Source organism: Ambystoma mexicanum, chromosome 4q (genome assembly GCF_040938575.1).
Source record: "Ambystoma mexicanum isolate Mex_15411 chromosome 4q, UKY_AmexF1_1, whole genome shotgun sequence".
Lineage (NCBI taxonomy): Eukaryota > Metazoa > Chordata > Amphibia > Caudata > Ambystomatidae > Ambystoma > Ambystoma mexicanum.
Genome location: NC_090928.1, coordinates 429,634,226 through 429,653,275, shown reverse-complemented (window position 1 = coordinate 429,653,275; position 19,050 = coordinate 429,634,226). Strand labels below are relative to the sequence as shown.

At 46.1% G+C, this 19,050-nt stretch overlaps 1 protein-coding gene across 1 annotated transcript in view; it reads left to right on the top strand.

Annotated features, from left to right (window-relative positions):
- Nucleotides 1–19,050, top strand: part of KIF26B (kinesin family member 26B) — an 876,378-nt gene that overhangs the window by 530,234 nt on the left and 327,094 nt on the right. Inside the window, exon 5 of the mRNA XM_069608003.1 lies at nucleotides 18,642–18,825. Coding sequence (XP_069464104.1) covers nucleotides 18,642–18,825 — 184 coding nt within the window. The remainder of the gene's footprint in view (nucleotides 1–18,641; nucleotides 18,826–19,050) is intronic.

The window sequence follows — 19,050 nt, the reverse complement described above, 5'->3', positions numbered from 1 at the left end:
TTGCTGTAACTTTGGTGTCCCATGTAGCAGCTGCAAGCGAGTTTGAAACTCACAGGTTTCGTGCTTTACAGTCTCATCCAGTGCCTTCAAAGCCTGCATTTACGATCCTCTCTCTCTCTTCTCCTGCTTCTCTCTCGTTCTCTTTGGATGCACGCTGTTTAACATACTTGTCCTATTAAAGTGGATGCCTTGATTTAAACAAAATAACAATATTCTTTAGGAGTTTCTTCATCCCAGTCTTGATAGTTCATATTTGCTTGTGTTTTAAAACATCCCCTGTAGGCGATGGTGCATCCAGCTTGAGGGAGATCCTCATGGGAACAGGAGTCCCTGTCCCCAAAGAGGGACTCTCTCCCGGTGAGGTCCCACTTGCCTCTACCCTTAGGGAGGGTATTGCGGAGCAGACTCACCTCCCTAGCCTGACTGGGGAAGGGGTCTCACCCTTGGGGAGAAAGGACAAATTCCCTTGATTCGTCATACCTGCCTCTCCCACTATGTCACTAACAATAATCCCTGCTTCTGACATGGCCACACACAGCAAGGCCAACAGAATGGCAGAAGGAACCTATTCAGGAGTACTTAACATGACATGCACTATTAGACTGTACTGCTTGTTGAGGCTATGCCTCTGTCTGTGATCATTTAGTATCTGATTTGGGCCTCCATCTAGTTAAGGATGGCCTCCAGTCCCTCAAAAGTATTTAATACTCCTAAAAATTGCCTTCTTGGCTCCACCACAATTGAGAAAGGTGAGAGAGGGAAGAGATAACCACGCTTCTCTGCTTTCCCTCCCGCTTGTGCTTGAAGGATGACAGGCAAAGTTCAGTTCTGAGTGCACGAGGAACAAACGGATGATGAGCTCAGCGGCAGCTGAGATAAGACTCAAAGCTATCAATAACTTACAAAAGAAGTAAATAAGGATTTCTGTCGATCACATTTCCAACAGTAAAGGTTTTCACCCACCCTTAAATAAATGGTGGAGGGATTTCAATTTGGTGGTGTCGGTGGTCTGTGCTCGATTGATCATCTTTGGTGTGATGGCTTTTCATCATCCTACAAATGCCGAGCAGCAAATCCGATTGAGTGATAATGGCCGTGCAGAAGAAATAGTATTGCCTATTTGCGGGGACGAGACAGTTGTGAAGTGCCGTGCGCACATTTATTCTTTTAGATTTTTGGGTAATTTAAGAGCCTTTACAAACATAGTAAAGCCCTAACCTTAGTAAAGAGATGGGCTGTGTAAAATTGATGTCTCTCCATTGTATAGCATTGCAACTTGATTGTAACGAATGCAATTCCAGGGAAAGGTAATTGACTGACACCTCTACAGTGAGTGACACTGATTTCAACCATTGACTAGGAATCTTCGTCTCCTACCTCGTCAGACTGCATCAACTGTGTTCTGAAGGCCTGCGTTTTCTCCAGTGCTTTCAAAGTACAAGTCTTCTGTCTTATCTTCATTTGGAGAGCGTTGCATTATGGCTTTCTTCTCAGCATGGCTCGCAGGTGCCACGCTTGATTGAAGAGGGCTCATGGAAGGACACTGTAGGGTTCTTCAAGCACATGAGATGTGTTATAATCCTAAAGGTAGGTTGGGCTAATCTCTTGGTTTCTATTTAAGAAACGCAGAGGCTGCTGATTAGAATCCCACTCCGTTAATTTAGAAAAGCATACTTCTCTGGTCAATAAAAAGGCTACAGTTGAGTTTGGTAACACTGGATGTATTGAGACAAGGAGGTCATTGCAGATGACATGGAGGCATGATCCAGCTTCCCGTACTCCTCTCCTGCTCCCACAGGCTTCCTGTCTAGCCCTACACCCCTACAGGACCAAGCTTCCTCTTTAGCCCAACACACCTACAGGACCAAGCTTCCTCTCTAGCCCTACACCCCTACAGGACCAAGATTCCTCTCTAGCCCTCCACCCCTACAAGACCAAGCTTCCTCTCTAGCCCTCCACCCCTACAGGACCAAGCTTCCTCTCTAGCCCTCCACCCCTACAGGACCAAGCTTCCTGTCTAGCCCTACACCCCTACAGGACCAAGCTTCCTCTCTAGCCCTACACCCCTACAGGACCAAGCTTCATCTCTAGCCCTACACCCCTACAGGACCAAGCTTCCTCTCTAGCCCTAAACCCCTACAGGACTAAGCTTCCTCTCTAGCCCTCCACCCCTATAGGACCAAGCTTCCTCTCTAGCCCTACACCCCTACAGGACCAAGCTTCCTCTCTAGCCCTCCACCCCTACCCTACAGGACCAAGCTTCCTCTCTAGCCCTACACCCCTACAGGACCAAGCTTCCTCTCTAGCCCTAAACCCCTACAGGACCAAGCTTTCTCTCTAGCCCCCCACCCCTACAGGACCAAGCTTCCTCTCTAGCCCTAAACCCCTACAGGACCAAGCTTCCTCTCTAGCCCTCCACCCCTACAGGACCAAGCTTTCTCTCTAGCCCTCCACCCCTACAGGACCAAGTATCTGCTCTGCTCATCACAATGAGAGGAGGGAAAAAGTGACGTCCACGTGTAGAGTTCACCCGACTCTCCATTTTATATCTCCCCTTCACCTCTCAGGCGTGAAACACACACTGCCTGCGCCCCTTGTCTGGGTCATTGGGTGGAGTATTGAAAGCGACAATGGGCAGAAACATGTTCTAGACTCTGTCCGCATACTGCTAAGAGGCAGGCCACACTCACCTGGTGTTTGAGCCAAGAAAGACCTTAGACACCACCCTCTGCATGATAGCAGAGCTCCCCCGATAGAATAACCCCCTTCTCGATTGCCCCACTTTCTCCACCAGCCTCGAGTGATCTCTTTCTCTAGACTCGCTGACCAACTTCCGCAGCTTCCCTCCCTCTCTAAAAAGGTCAATCATGGAGTGTCACCTCAGGATGCTTTTGTATGAAGCCCCCACACCAGGCTTCTGCGGATCTGCTCCAGGCTCCAGTATCACGTGCATTTCTAGATGAAGGGTGGGAACCCATGGCTCTGAGCTTCGGGAAAGCTAAGATTGGTCGAAAAGGTCAGAAAAAATGAAGTTATGAACGGTGTTTTGCTAAAAGGTTGCTCTTGAATTAGTTTTAAAAAAAGACACATCTGTTGTAATGCATGGGTGCATAACAATTGTTTGAGCTACTCTGTGCTTGATTAAGATGCAAGGGTACAATAGCTGCCACACCCATAAAGTGTCTTACTGTCTAGCATGCTCTTGGCACTCCCATGGGTGGCTTGGGAGTAAATACCGGACAATGTCCCTAGTTACAGTGTTTGTAATGGCTCCTTCCCTTTTGTCAGACGGCCGGCCCTTTTTTACTTTCCACTTTGGACACTTGTTGATGGAGGTCCCTTGTGGCTGTGGTGACTAAGGTGTGGGAATTGCCTGAAATACGCGCTTTTCTTCTGAAGTAAACTGCGTGGATACTCGCTACCATTGAGCAATGTTGACCTGCCCGTAAAACACATTTGGAGTTTCTTACGGGATCCAGAAGGTTCTGCCCTTTCCCTTTTAATAATTCCCTCAAACCACTAATGGGCTTTCTATGAAAATTCTACCTCTGCTTCCAAGTGTATACAAATGACACGCAGGTTCATCTGCGTGTCACTGGGGAATAGTCACCAGTTCTGTCCGCACCATAGGTACAATGGTCATTGGCTAATGGATGAACACCAAAAGCTTAAACTTCAATGGGGCAAGACTAACGTTCTTGTTGTGGAGTTAAGGCACCTGCTCTACTGAATAGACTCTCTCTACCCAACACTCAGCTGGTTCTGGAACACAGTTCGTTTTTCAGACAAAGATAGCCCGCTTACTGGATACTTAGCACCAAATGATGTTATGTGGCTAAAAGCTCCTTCCAATTACAGCCTCCAAGTAATATCCTCGCCTGCCTTCACCGGGAGAGCCATTGCATTGTCTGTGCGGCTCTGGAGAACTCTGGATTGGACTATTGAAATGCACTTTATGCATGCCTCGCGGGGTAAGCAGCCTTTATATCGAAATATTTGATCAATAATGATTATATAGCGAGACTTTTATAACGAAAAATGTTATATTGAATGCATTTAGGGGTGGGGTAGACGGTTAAATATTTTCGGGAAACGGTTGGGGTGGGTTTTTAGTGGTGGGAAACGGGGGTTTGGTGGGTTCCCCAAAAGTGCATTCACTATAACATTTTTCGTTATAAAATATTCGAGATATGTTCATTCAATATAAAATATTTCAGTTTAAAGACATGTAACCGCCTCGCGGCCTGCCAAATCCGACTCCAAAAGTCGCAGAGTGCAGCTGGCCCACTGATCTTTGGAATGAAGCAAAGGCAACAAGTCTATTCCAATTGGGAAACATACATTGGACAAGTGCAAAATACTTTATCTTACTGCCAAAAGGGTAAATGGCACCATGACCCCTCACTATCGGCAAGACACTGTCCTCCAATGCTGTCTCTCCACGGCGCCTCCGCTCCACAGATGCTGATGGCTTGTCAATTCCACCGTCCCATTGCAAGAGCATAAGACGTTTCTTTGATTTTCGACCCCACCCCACGTAAGACCGAACCGGCCTCACACGCTCTGCCGGGCCGCAATCAGACCTTTACTCTTCTGACTCCTTTCAGACCATAGTCCATTGCAACATTCCATTGGTTGGTGGTTTTGAACAGAGAAACTGCAAACTGAACATTACGGTAAGACCTTGTTGCCACTAACTTGGAGTCTTCATGCTGCTGAGGCACTTCCTCTATAGCTTGTTATTGGGGTCCCTACCTCCAAGTTGTATTTTTTTTTTATTGGATTAACTGAGAAAACTATGCTAAGATGGTACAAGGCATTAGCTTTCGAAATTCCATGGACTCCTTCATCAAATGATGGTCGCCGAATATTGCCGTAACCCTCACTCTGGCCTTGCCACCCGTCTCAACCTTTCTGCTGTAAATGTATGACAGCAACGCATAACCCAGTCTCGCCTGTTGCTGTGCAGCCCCAAGAAGAGATTATGTTTGTGATGTGCACTTTATAAGACATCATAACTATTTGGGGAAATGGGTACAATCAATGTTCCTAACATGTAATTATGAAAAACAGCAGCAGGAAGCAGTATGGCTGCTCTACTGGCCAGTGATGTGCGAGCGAACAGGTTTAACGCCCTACCTTAACACCTGTCCCGTTGGCATTGCTATATAGCGCTATGCATAGTTCCCCCCAGGTGGAGTAGACCTATTGACGTAATTATGGCACTATTAAAAAAAAAAAAAAAACATATGTAAGCATATGGGGGAAAACAAGGAGGCACAATTATATTACAATTAGGGGGCACATGCACATAAGGGCCAACAGGCCTATGGAGCTTAAGTAAGCTTATATTTTACCAAGGTTTTTGCACATAGTAAAAAGGTTGTATGATCCAAGTTGAAAAGGTATATTACAATGGAAGATCTGCCTCAAGATAACATGCATCCTAGCAAGGCAATTTATGTTCAACAGTTGAAAAAAGCCCTAAGCCAACTTCCAAAGGCATTTGGCCATGCAGGCGTTTAATGGGTGTGTTTTCAGTAAACAAGTGTTTCCTCATTATTTGTTGTTGTAGCTTTAGATCAATTAAGAGAGAAAAACATGACAAAAGAAATGAAGCCTCCCCACCGCCCCCCCCCTGCATCCTCCACTCTTCCCCTCCTTTGGGTACCTTCAAGGTCCAAACCACGTGCCCCTTAATCACGCCTGAGTCATATATACACTTTCCAACTAATTCAGCAGTTTTCCATGAAAGTGCCCACTTAGTGCTTTGAATCACCCTTTGGATATATAACTAACCTGCTAAAATGTGTTCCATGGAACCCTTCCCCATAATTAGAAGTTTAAAAATAATAATATCACATTTGCACCTAGTGTTTCATGGTGGATAGCCATTCTTCTAAGCACTGCAATAAGTGTTCATACAGCTCACATTAATGGTAATGTAATGTAAAGTCTTCTTGTAGAATGCGCCTTTGATATTTTTTGGTGGCTTTTTGGCACCTGGTTCTGCCCAATGAAGAGGGGGGGGAGTTAGTGGGCTAGAGGAAGGGCAGTTGTGAAAACTGTGGTGTTGATGAGTGCAGGGCAGAAGTGCCAGAGGCCTGGGTGATAGTATGGTTCTATATGGGATGTAGCATTGGCACTTCCATATACATTTCATCAGTAGGGGAAAACCAAGGTCTACTAAGTGACAGTGCTCGGACACTTGTCGAGCCGCTGGCGGGTTGGGGGATGTATGTGACAAGTTACAGATGTAGCAGGACATTCAGAGAGGTCGGAGCAGTGTTACCGAGGTTCCTATGGTTGTGGTGGCGCTTGCAATTACAACGCTGTTGTGTCTGTGTGTGTGTGTAGTGGTTTATGTGTGTAGTGTAAGGGTGCTACTAGGCTGAATGGTCGGAGAAAGGGAGGTGGTTTGGGGCTCTTGAGGAACCCTTGTTTCTACATTTTAGAGTTAGACTGAAGCAGCAGTTTTCCCAAGTTGTGGTGTTATCCATCAAGAGGAGTGGTTGTTTCTTTTCTGGGGACTTTGTTTTATGATGATTTGTGGGGTGATGTCAAGTTTTGTCTCATTGAGGATTTATTTTGGGTAGACTCACCTGATAAGTTCTGATCTCATCTCTATGGTGTTCTTGATTTAAGTATTGTACAGGCTCTGGAACAGCCTCCCTGCCACCCTCCATCTTGAGCCTGATATTCTTAAATTCTGGAAACTCCTCAAGAACTTCCTCTTCATTCTCTCTCACCCTACCCTCCTAACCTAGTTCTCTGCTCTTTCTTCTCTCCCTCCTTTCCATACAGCTTACTGACTAGCTACCTGACGTACCTCAGATTCCCACAGGTCCCAGACACCCCTGCCAGTCCTTCTGCACTTGTCTCAGGGCCCTACACCCCACCCCCTCACTGCACTTGTAATAAATCCTTGAGAGCTTCTCTCCGCACTTGCCCAGTCTCTACCGACGGGGTGCACTGTGTCCCCTGCCCCTCCCTTGCCCTGCCTGCACTTGCACGATCTGTATACAGCCCTGCCTGAAGGTCATGCTGTGTGTTCTCCCTTGTCTTTACCCCTTAATGTGCACTTGAAAAAAAACGCAGAATCGCTGTCAGGTCTATTTGCTGTATCTAAACTGTTAAATGTATCATAACCGTTATTGTATCAGAAATTCAAGGGCTCTGAGTGACTGTTGTTTTTTCCCTGTGTCCCCATCCTCCTTGAGCGCTTTGAAACACTTGCCTGTGCATAGGTGCTATATAAAGAAACATTAACATTTCCATCACAGAGGCGTATTAGACTTGTCAGGAAGTGTAACCCAAATGGGTATCATCCTGGTTTGTGAGTTTGGCACTGTAATCAGTCTTTAAGTACAGGCTGTGACAGCTATTATGGCAATAATCACGTGTTCTGTGGGCTTCACTGGCCGGTAACGGCCGTCGCCCAAGTTATAGGCCCAAGCAAAGCGAGGGCCTTAACGCCGGGCTCTGGTGACGTTACCAGGCCAGTGACGCCGACAGAATGCAGGATTATTGCCATTAGTACCCTGGGGTAAACCCTTGAGATGCTAATAGCAATTATAAAAAAAGATTTAAAAACGGCTGTGCTGCTTTGTTGGCTGCGGCCAGGGAGTGGTTGTCATGGAAATCGAAGAGGTGCTCTGCTTGGAGCTGCTCTTCCATTTCATGGCTGTAGGAGAAGGACGCTGAGCGGTGTGGGCCTGGAAGAGGCACCATTAATGTAAGGAGAGGGTGTAGGGCATGTTGAGGGGTTTATGGTGGAGTGGGTTGCAGTATACCAGGGGGACAGGTGGCGCTGAGTGCAGCATGTGTACGCCAAGCAATTTGGTTGCTCCGAACCCGAGTTGGATCATTATATTTAGCTTGGGTTTGGAGCAATGTGATTGACTGACGCATCCGTCAAAGGTGCTTATATGTTTTATAAATCCGATGGCCATCCTTTGGGAATTGAATGACTTTGCTGGTTCGACTGAGTGGCTCTGGTGAGTCAGAGAGTCGCTGCCTAGGGTGGCTAGAGGTTGAAGGTTCCAGATGGTGGGGTCTTTATTGTGTTCGTTTTTCTGTTGTGGTTTGGTGAACAGCCAGACTTGGAGAGTTTCTGATGGCACTGTGAACTACCTCTGTGGGGATTCGTCTCTACATTGAGTTCCATAGGTTGGTTGATAGGAAAGAGGAGGGGGATCCTCAAGGTGCTTAATTTACAAACCTCTGAATTTTGAAGGGCTGAGGGAGCCCTGCTGAAATTCAAATGTGCAGCTGCACATTGCAAACAGATGTCAGAGGCAAGGGTTCTAGGTTAAAGTATCGAAATCAAAAGGTTTGAATGCCTTTTATTCGACAGTCAAAGGGTCGGAAAAAAGGTTTGAATGTTTTTTTTACCAAACCAAACTAAAAAAGATATAAATTAATAAATTAAAAAAAATTCTAACCTTTTTTTTCGACTCTTTGACTTTCTAATAAAAGGTCATTCGATCCTTTATTTTCAAAACTTTAACTGGTCACCAGAGGCGAGCACTTTCAGGCCTTAAAACTAGTACTTGCCATTGTTGACTCTTGGGAGTATGAAATGGTGTGCTCTTTGTATGTGAAGAATTGAGGGGTCAAGTGACTTTTTATTCATGGCTGCTAGCTTGCAACTTTAAGGTTTTACCCCTGGCTTAAACACTTGAAATTATGCAGCCGCATTTATACTTGGGTCAATAAAATCTGACCACCCCAATCCTGCTCCGCAGTCTCTATTCTGGCTCCCGATGGAGCAAAGGATCACCTGGCAAACATATGCCTGCAGAGCTACACCCTGCCTCATTATATGAGATCCGCCTGAGGAGGAAAACTCGCTTTTGGAATCATTTAAGCATCTGCAGTTGGGAGGCAAAGTCTTGGGTGTTGTTGGGTTAGCTAAATGGAAATCGCGTTGCTCAACATTGAAATCACAACAGAGGTCAGTGGAGAGAGAGAGAGTGAAGATATAATGGAAGCTTTTAACTTCTGTACATATTCCTAACTCATTCTGTGTGAGTGAAACGTAGACTTCTGCGGCCCAGGCGCCCATGCTGCACTAAGCCACAATGTTTTCTGTCAGAAGGTGGGGGGTACTTGCAATAATCCTGCACCTGAGGCAGTAAACAGCATCTTTTATGAGCTATACTGTCCCACCACAGAGCCCCCTTAAAGATGTTTATTTCGGTTTTGATGTGCATTCACAACACTGTGATTCTGATAACATATTTGTAGTTGTGTGTGAGGGGTCGACTAGAGTGACCTGATAACTAAATACCACTAAGACACTTTTTTCCAGTTCCTTTTTAGTCCTATAATCATCCCTAACTGTCTGGAGGGACTGCTATGGGATCAAACGACTAACTCACTGCTGCTTATTTACACTATTTTGTAATAATTTGCAGACCCAAAGCTCTTGAGATGTCCCCTGTGAAGGCTGAGATGTTCACATCCCAGATTTGAGCAAACTTCATTCGAGAGACAGTAATATAGGTGCCAGAATGCAATGTGGTGATGAGGACTGGTGTAGCACCTGTAAGGAACTCATGTTGGCAACAGTAAAGACAGACACAAGTGATCACAGTTCAAGGGTGTTTATTTAACTGTATAAATGGGTGAGAAAAATACCTAATCTAAATCTAAGCTGGGAGCAAGCTACGACCATCAAATAAGAATAAGGGAGTTCTCGTGCTATCTTGTCAAATAAAAAGGGCCTATACTAAAAAAAAAAAAAAGGATTGCCAATCATTAACGCTAAGTTACAAAATAGTGTGGGATAATGTTTACCAGAAAAGAAAAAAGTGTTCACAAAATAACAAGTCAGGATGGTATAACTGTGTCTCCCTTCCGCACGTGTTTTAGCACAGGAAAAGGCAGGACTCTCCTGGACTTCTTCGGCACGAGATTACAGTTTGTTTCCAAAATATCAGGGCCTTCTGTGGCCAAGTCTCTTGCCTCAGAAGGCCTGATGTACTATAAACAACAAACAAAATGTTCCTTTGAGTAATCTAACCGTCAAGTGATTTCCCTTCACTCGTGGATCCCCCTCAACTGGACTCTGATCCTTTTACAATGTGGGCCTCCCTCAGTCAGGTTCACTACATCCGTTCGTTCAAGATATCAGCAACTTGTAACATTCAAGAGTCTTAGTGTCTTTTTATACAACCATTCATTGTGGACAACCCTCTGTCAGGTTCACACTTGTCAACACAATGGGGGTAATTACGAGTGAGGCGGTAGGGGTTTAACGGGGCCGGTAGAGCTGCCGGCTCCGTTAAACCCCTACCGCCTCATTACGAGTCTGCTCGCGAAACCCGCTAAGGATGCCTGGTTTTACCAGGCGCCCTTAGCGGATCCCGCGGGCAGACCAGGGTGCTAATAACGGGCCCGTGTTAGCACCCTAACCATTCCCCTATGGGGCCTCGAATGGAAATGGGGAGGTACCAGGTCTGGGTTCCTTAAATGAGGAATTACTGGGTCCTCCAAGGTTGGAATGGGCTGGGAATTCCTCATTTAAGGAACCCGGTACCCGGTACCCTGTAAGGGGGTAGCCATGCTGCTAATAGCTAATAGTGGCATGGTTACCCCCTAACTCGTAATGACCCCCAATGTTAACGGGGTTTTGTGTTTTGCTCTCATTCGCGGGCATCACTCAGCCAGGGTCACATTTGCCAGTTTAACACAGTTCACTTATTTGTAACTCCTTGTGGGATTCACTTCCCTTAGCTTTTCCCAGCCTTCGGTCAGGCTTTCTCTGAAGCCACAGTCAGGCTTCACCATAGCCCTGTGTTAGGCTGCACTGTAGCCTGCAGTCAGGCTTCACCCTAGCCCCAGGCAGGCTTTCTCTTAGCCCCCAGTCAGGCTTCACCTTAGCCCCCAGTCAGGCTATACATGTTCACTGTTCGCACAGTGTTGACCTCTGCTGGGCGCAAACGCCTGTTTCACTATGTCAAAACTTTTGTAATGGGTTAAGGACTTTCGATAGTACAAGGGATTTTTCCTCGAGCCTTGTATGAACACCTAAACTCTTTATTCTGTCCTTTCCTACGGCTTCTTGTTACTATAATGTTTACAAGAAAAAGGGACCAGCCAGATTCTTTGGAATGGATGCCCATGTGGCATCGGACCACTCTGCAGCTGGTCTTTCCCTGGGCTTTAACAGTTCTAAAAGTTCACTAGTACACAAGTTCTTTGCTCATAACAAGTTGCTGTTTGCAACCTTCGTTCAACACCGTCCGGTCCACTATCGTTTCTCCCTCCGACTCACTGGCTATGCTTTCTCCTAGTCATTTCTTGTCTCTGGCGTCAAGGACGGTACCACGGTAGCAATCGCACCTCCTCGCCTCGGTTATCAGTGCAGAAGGGTCCTGTGCACCGTTGGCATCTGTTACACCACATGTCAGCTGTAGTTCCCGGTGTTATGATTCCTTTCATAGAGGCTTTGTGGGTCTCGGTCAAGAAGGGCAAGGGCACTTCTCCCCTTGTTGTCCTTTCTGGTCTCCACGCCTTTCTTCTCCGTTTGAACTGCCATCTCGGAATAGTTTCTTCCTCGTGCGTTTGTCCTTGCTCAAAGTGTGCTTGCGTGCTCTGTCTTTTATCCTTGTCGGGAATGGAAAGGGCCGTTAGGTGTGTGTAGTTATTGCCAATTGCCTGGCTCTGCCTGACCCTTGTGTTGAGACACGTCAGGTATATGTCTCTGCTGTTAGTCCGTTGTCTTTCGCGGTGTAAGAAAGTGTTTGTGTTGGAAAAGGGAGGGATAGAGCTTCTAAATATCCTATGAGGTAGGAAGAGGAAAAGGTGTTATAAGGAAGGGGGTACCGTGTCTCGCCCATCTGTGTCCCACTTCCCCTCCCAGAAGACCCCCCATCTAGATGATCCTCCCCCACTGGTCCACCCCCAGGAGCTGGATCCAAAAGTGATGGCTGTGTCCTGGGCACCTGGATGACAGGTCTCCAGGGACTAGAAGTAAGACCTTCAGGTTTTTCACACACCTCACATCCACCATGGGCTAATATAAGATATAGTATTCCTGTTGGGTTATACATGTCTGATTGTAACCAGCTTTTAGTCATTGCTTGAAGCATGCATGCAGTTTTGCATGAATGGAGTGCACAGAGGATGAGACTGTACGTTTACAGTTCAACCCTCATATATTAAGCACTCAGCAAGAAACTGCATGTTTATCAGAAGAGACATCATTCATAGCTCAGTTTCAATGATATGCATCCAAAGGCAGTCTGTTACCACTAGAGATATGTTACCCGTGATTTGGTTTTCTAATAACTGCTGTCAGCAGAACTAAAGCATTTCTTTTACATTGAACAGTTTGACGAGCCAAGCACATCTTTTGGGAATGTATCCTGGGCTAAAATACTCAAAAGAGAGTGCACAAAAATGGTTGGGTATTTATCGAGGCCTTCCCACAAATACTAGGCACAGATTAAAGGAAATCAGCTGTGGGCTTTAATAAATATTTCCCTTTGGAGTTGTCTTTTTTTTCATATAAAATTGCAAGCAGTTCATTGGCAATAACTGTGTGGGAAGCCCGCTTTTAACATTAGATGTTTCCCACCCTAATGCTTGTCATGGCCCTCCTCTTCTTCAGGCCACAAGAAAGGACAGCCTCAAGCAAACAAGAGACTGTGAAAACATGGCTGCCGGACAGTCCCTGGAGCATGTCTCATAACTGCTACAAAGGGTCCTTTGCTGAGCGGGCGTGGGTTATACCTCACCTCACCTTTGCCATTCCCAATACTCATCACGGATGTTTGTGCCCAGTCGCTACATATCATGGAGCACGGTATACCCCACCCACACAAATCAAGTGGTATTAACCAATATTCACTCCTCCCTAATTGTGCACCATACGTGCACTCGTGCAAACTATGAATACCATTCATGCTGCTAAATTCGTTTGGCTGATAGGTTTTCCATTGGTCTGATTAATCAATTGCCACCCAACACAGATGAGAACAGGCTTATGTACAGTGCCAAATTACCACCGGAGTGGTCTCACAGTGCTGAGACTGGACCAGAAAGTATAGTACTCCCACCCCCACACGTATTGGGTATCCAGACTGTGATCTGTGGAGGTAAAGAAACGTGGGAGGAGGAGGAACAGGGAAAAGCTGGAGAAGGTAAAAATGAACCTCAGAGGTTCGGGGGAGATTCTAGGAGAGGTAGGGTGTAGGGTAGTGTCAGTCCTACAATGGAAGCATGTGCTGGCTCAGAAGAGGCGCACAGAAAGAAATGGTGTGTTCCCTGAGCACTAAAAGACCGAAAACCCATTCCTGTGTGCTTTTGCAGGAGGCATATAACAATTAATTGGGAAAAAGGGCAAGCGTTGTGGTGATTAGTTACCGTCATATTCTTCCTTTTCTTGAATTAGGTGATTTCAAAACTCCTCCCGTAAGATTTGTAAAAGCAATGGATGGAGTGCTTCCTTTCCTCAACTTAGATAGCAAAGTCTTCCTGCGGGCCCTTGTTCCTTCTCCCAGTAATGGAAATGAATTGCAAAGTACGTCTTTCTGTGCATTTTTAGACTACGTTCGTTAACCCTTGAGTTGTGAGAAGGGTATTTTAGTGAGGATGGTAATGGCAGGCATTGGTGAGGCACCTTGATTGAAAAAGACAAAGTGTTCCGGGAAGACTTGCAAAGCGGGAAAGTTGAGCCCTCTTGCAGCCCACCTATAGTGCTTCTCTATTTTCAGATGGTGTGGGTCCCTTTCTCTCATGGCGATAGGAAGCACAGCCCCTACAAGGAACAAAGTTGGGCAGGGATTTCCGGGTCGATCTTGATCAGTGCAGGATCCAAAGATGAGACCCTCAATATGACGTTCCCTCCCGGGGCTGGCATTACGCCTTGGTGCCGGCGAATCCATCCTCACAGTGGCAGAGAGACCACATGGACACACTGCCTGACTGTCACATCATGGGGCGTTCCTGCCCTCTGTGGCACACAGCCACTTGGAGAAAAGCCTACATTCAAAGGAAAGTCTGGTTTAGGTTTATTTGTATGCCTCTTTCTAGCTTTAATTTTATAGCAACCCTCAGCAGAGTCACTTCCAAGCTCCACAATTCAAATCAAATATGTTCCTTCTTGATGCCTCTTTAAGTGAGTAGGATAACAGTAATTGTGTTTTTCCGCGTTGTACTTCCACGTGTACAGTGTGTTCTATGCCCCATCCACCCTGGACGCTTACCGTAAATGCCCCTAATTAATCACTTCCGCATTCAGTGCATCTGGGCCGCGCTTGTACCGCTCCCCTTCCTGCCAGCGGATTAGGGGGGATTACCAGGCCCCGGCCCTTGCAGCGAAAGCACAGTGTGTCCTTTCCGCTCTTGAGAACGGGCCCCGGGACATTTCTTTGCCGAAGGTCAGCCGTGTCAAACAAACTTCACAGGATCAGAGTGGCTTTTAAACCAGCCTCAGTGAACATCAGTCGCCGCTTGCAGCGAGCCCGGCAAGGGGTTGGCATCGCCGAGACGCGGTTGCGACATGAATCACCTGCTGCGAGTCGAGGCAGAGGAAAGACGACCGACATTTTTTGGCCTGCTTCGCGCTGGAGTAGGTCAATTGGCAAAGCTCTCCAACCACGTCGTTGGCAATGCAAACAGTACAGTAGTGGTGTAACAAATTGTCATCATATGAGCACGTTAAAGGACCGAGACTTCCTGTTCCAGTTCATGGGGGTCAGGCTTTGGGATTCACAGCTATTATGAATTGTCTACACATTGACTAATGTTCTCATTACCAAGATTACCCCCTCGGACTTCAGAGCACCCGATGGCAGTACTCCAACACAACTGGCACGGGCGAATGGGCAGCTAATTTATTGCATAGCCTTTCCCTTATAAGCAGACATATAAACTGCAATTTTGATGGGCATTGTCAGTCTGCGGCGTGCAGTGTTAAAATAACTCGTTCATTTGGGTTTACGCGTGCCCCACGAAAGCACACCACCTGCTTGCAACACAGTCTACCCTGATGCAAATTGACCCTCTCTCTCTGTCAGCTTCAGGCGTGGGCTTAAATCTGGGTGCCTCCCCTCCTGGGTGCATTCATTAATTATTCAACCCTTTTATATTGAGAAGGCACTGTTCCAGTCCAAGGCTGAAAGGAAAGGAGAAGGGGCGGAGCTTGGTAGAAGGCACGTGGTTCAGACTGTAAAGCAATGTTTTGGGCTTTCCAGGTATCTGCACCTGTTTTATAATTATTTCGACAAATGTCTGCGCGCCCTGCCGTCAAGGTTCAAAGAGTTCATTTAAATGGATGTGTAAAGAAGGGAGGATAGCTCAGGGGCAACGTGCTCGCCTTGGAATCAAGACAGGAGCACCACCGGTTCGATCCCTGGGTGCCTGGGTCCTCGCTTAGAAACCTCTGGGTATTAAGCGTGTTATAAATAACCTAACCTGTCATATCATAACAGATTAATAACACATGGGACATTGCTTTATGTTTTTTTTACCATTTAGATTTAAATGTTCTATCTCTAAAATGTTCCAACTTTTTTTTACAAATCACAAATGGAAATTGGATATTTTTAGAAGGGATAAATCCTTTTCAGACAAAAATGTTGATATTTCTAAGGTTTTGTTAAATACCTGTTTATACTGAAATAACATTTCACCGCAATGCAAGCCTACGCCAAAATAACATGTCCAGGCTCTCAGCTGAATATTGCCCACTTGGGTCTTCCTCGCAACCTTATAACCAGTGTCATCTCCAATTGGAATGCGGGCCCCGACTTCACACTTGCATTGTAATATTTTGATTACTGCCATTTGGAGGTTAGCAGCAGGAAGACGTACTTCCGGGCTCAAACCCACAAAATCGCGAATGCTAGATCAAAAAATACAGTCAAAATAAAGCGCCTCTCATCGAGCAATCATGAACATCCAAACACATTAAAACAGAACGGGGGCAAAAATCCCAGATGCAAGCTGCTAGCCACCCATACACAAGTCACTCAATTCCTTACATACACAAAGCCCACCGTTTCTTACTCGCCAAGAATCAAATGTCGCCAGCCAATGGCCAGTTTGCATCCTGAAACAGAAGAAATGCATGGTTGCGGGTCCGACTTACAGAACTAATTATCAATTTGTTTCCATACTTATAAACATTTTGGAATTCCATTTTACTTGTGACTATGCTTATGTTACCTTTCCCGTCACAAAGAGTATGTTTAAAGTGTCACTACAATTACATTAGCCCATCATTAAGAGCTGTTGCCTTAAATTATTGCAATTGTAAAGTCGGGGGCCTCCACGTAGAAATGAACATATCCCACAACTATTGCCTTGTCTCGGGGGTGATATCCCACTATTTGCTTGCGAAGGAGCACCGTGACGTGCTTGCTTAGCACCACAGGGATGTCATGTTTCCCACTGTAACCAGCTGCTCACTGGTGCACAGAATACCCCAGTGCAATTCTGCATTCTAGCAATTCACTTTTACACCACAGCACTATTTGCCCCGCAGGCAAATACTGAATCCAAATTGCCCTGGCCGTGCAAGGTTTATGTAATACAAGCCACATTCTTTGAGATGGGTTGGTAAAGAGAAATTGCATAATGTGATCAAAAGTTTAATGTTTACATTTCTTTGATCATGCACACCTTGCTTTTGATCTTTAGATGGGACATTAGCAGGTGCTTCATTGCTGCTGAAAGGGGAGAGAGCAGTTGGCTGGGAATCGCAACCTGCACAGCCCCCCTTTTAACGATGAAATGAAAGTAGTTTGCCCCTTTCAAACCTTTGGTAGGCAAGTTAATGTAACAGGCCTGTGCTGGGGCCCCAGTTGTACAGTTTAGACGGTTATATATATAGTTGTATAAATATGCACATCCTTTCCCAGCTCAACCTATGTAAACCTGCACATCCTATACCAGCTCAACCTATGTAAACCTGCACATCCTATACCAGCTCAACCTATGAAAACCTGCACATCCTATACCAGCCCAAACTATGTAAACCTGCATATCGTCTTCCAGCCCAAACTATGTAAACCTGCACATCCTATCCCAACCCAATTTATGTAAACCTGCATATCGTATTCCAGCCCAACCTATGTAAACCTGCACATCATATTCCAGCCCAACCTGTGTAAACCTGCACATCCTATCCCAGCTCAACTTGTGTAAACCTGCACATCATATCCCAGGCCAACCTGTGTAAACCTGCACATCCCATCCCAGCCCAACTTGTGTAAACCTGCACATCATATCCCAGGCCAACCTGTGTAAACCTGCACATCCTATCCCAGCCCAACCTGTGTAAACCTGCACATCATATCCCAGCCCAAAATATGTAAACTTGTACATCCTATCCCAGCCCAACCTGTGTAAACCTGCACATCCTATCACAGCCCAACCTATGTTAGACTGCACATCCTATCCCAGCCCAACCTGTGTAAACCTGCACATCCTATCCCAGCCCAACCTGTGTAAACCTGCACATCATATCCCAGCCCAAAATGTGTAAACCTGCACATCCCATCCCAACCTGTGTAAACCTGCACATCCTACCCAGCCCAACCTATGTAAACGTGCACATCCTATCCCAGCCCAACCTATGTAAACCTGCACATCATATCACAGCCCATCCTATGTAAATCTGCACATCCTATCCCAGCCCAACCTATGTAAACCTGCTCATTCTATCCCAGCCTAACCCATTAAACCTGCACATCCCGATCCCAGCCCAACCTGTGTAAACCTGCACATCCTGTCCCAGCCCAGCGTATGCAAACCTGCACACCCAATCCCAGCCCAATTTGTGTATGCCTGCACATCCTATCCCAGCCCAATTTATGTATGCCTGCACATCCTATCCCAGCCCAACCTATGTATGCCTGCACATCCTATCCCAGCCCAACTTATGTATGCCTGCACATCCTATCCCAGCCCAACTTATGTATGCCTGAACATCCTGTCCCAGCTCAATGTATGTATGCTTGCACATCCTAACCCAGCCCAATTTATGTATGTCTGCACATCCTATCGCAGCCCAACCCGTGTAAACATGCACATCCAAATCCAGTCCAACCTATGTACACCTGGACATCCTATCCCAGCCCAACTTATGCATGCCTGCACATTTTATCCCAGCCCTGATTTGTTCTAATACTAATAAAATAAGAGGTGGTGAATTAGCGTGAGCACTGCGCAGGCTTTGGGTTATTTCTATGCTCACCAGAAAGTATTTACATTTTGAAAACACCACCCAAAAATTGGTTACTGATTTGGTTTTTAAAAGGTTCAGAGGCCAGAAAGTCCTTCCATTGACAGTGGATAAAAAGTCATATATACGTGGCAATGTCCCTAAGCCTTATGTATTTTGATGAAGCGAAGCACCAGTTTCAATTATAGTTTAACTTTTGCTGTTTTGGTTCAGAATGCTTATCTTGATGAGAGAACATAAAAAGCGATTGTTCTGTGGGATTTCCTCATACTTTGGTGATCCCAAGATTCAGTTTGTTGTGCACTTCCCCACTCGTCGAGTCCTTTTGATCGCATTTTCCCTTTATCCGCTTTTCCAGGTTTCTGTGTGGCCTCAGATGCATGCTCATAAGATGGTCGCTTGATGCAACTTGTAACCGCCTTCATTTTGTTTTTGCCCACAGAGCTGCCCAGAAGCTGAACTTGTCTTCCAAAAAGAAAAAACATAGACCGCCTCCTTCATTGGTGTCCGATCCGCCCCTCTTTTCAACAAGCTTTTGTGGAATCCTGCAGACCTCCCCGCCTCCTGCACCGCCATGCCTCCTGAGAGCTGTCAACAAAGTGAAAGACACCCCCGGTCTGGGCAAGGTAAGTGTACCCCACAGAAACCTTTCTGTTACTGTTGGGCCCCATTAGACCCAAATCATAGGAAGCCTGTTAATGAACAAGCTTCCAGGGCTGCGGGGCCAGGTAGCATGGAGCGCATGTTTTGTCCTCCCATCCGTACATGTCTACCTACTGATTGCCCAATTTATTGCTGGGGAAGAGAGACTGGGATTCTGTTAGGGATGCTGCCGCGCCGGGTTTATCTTG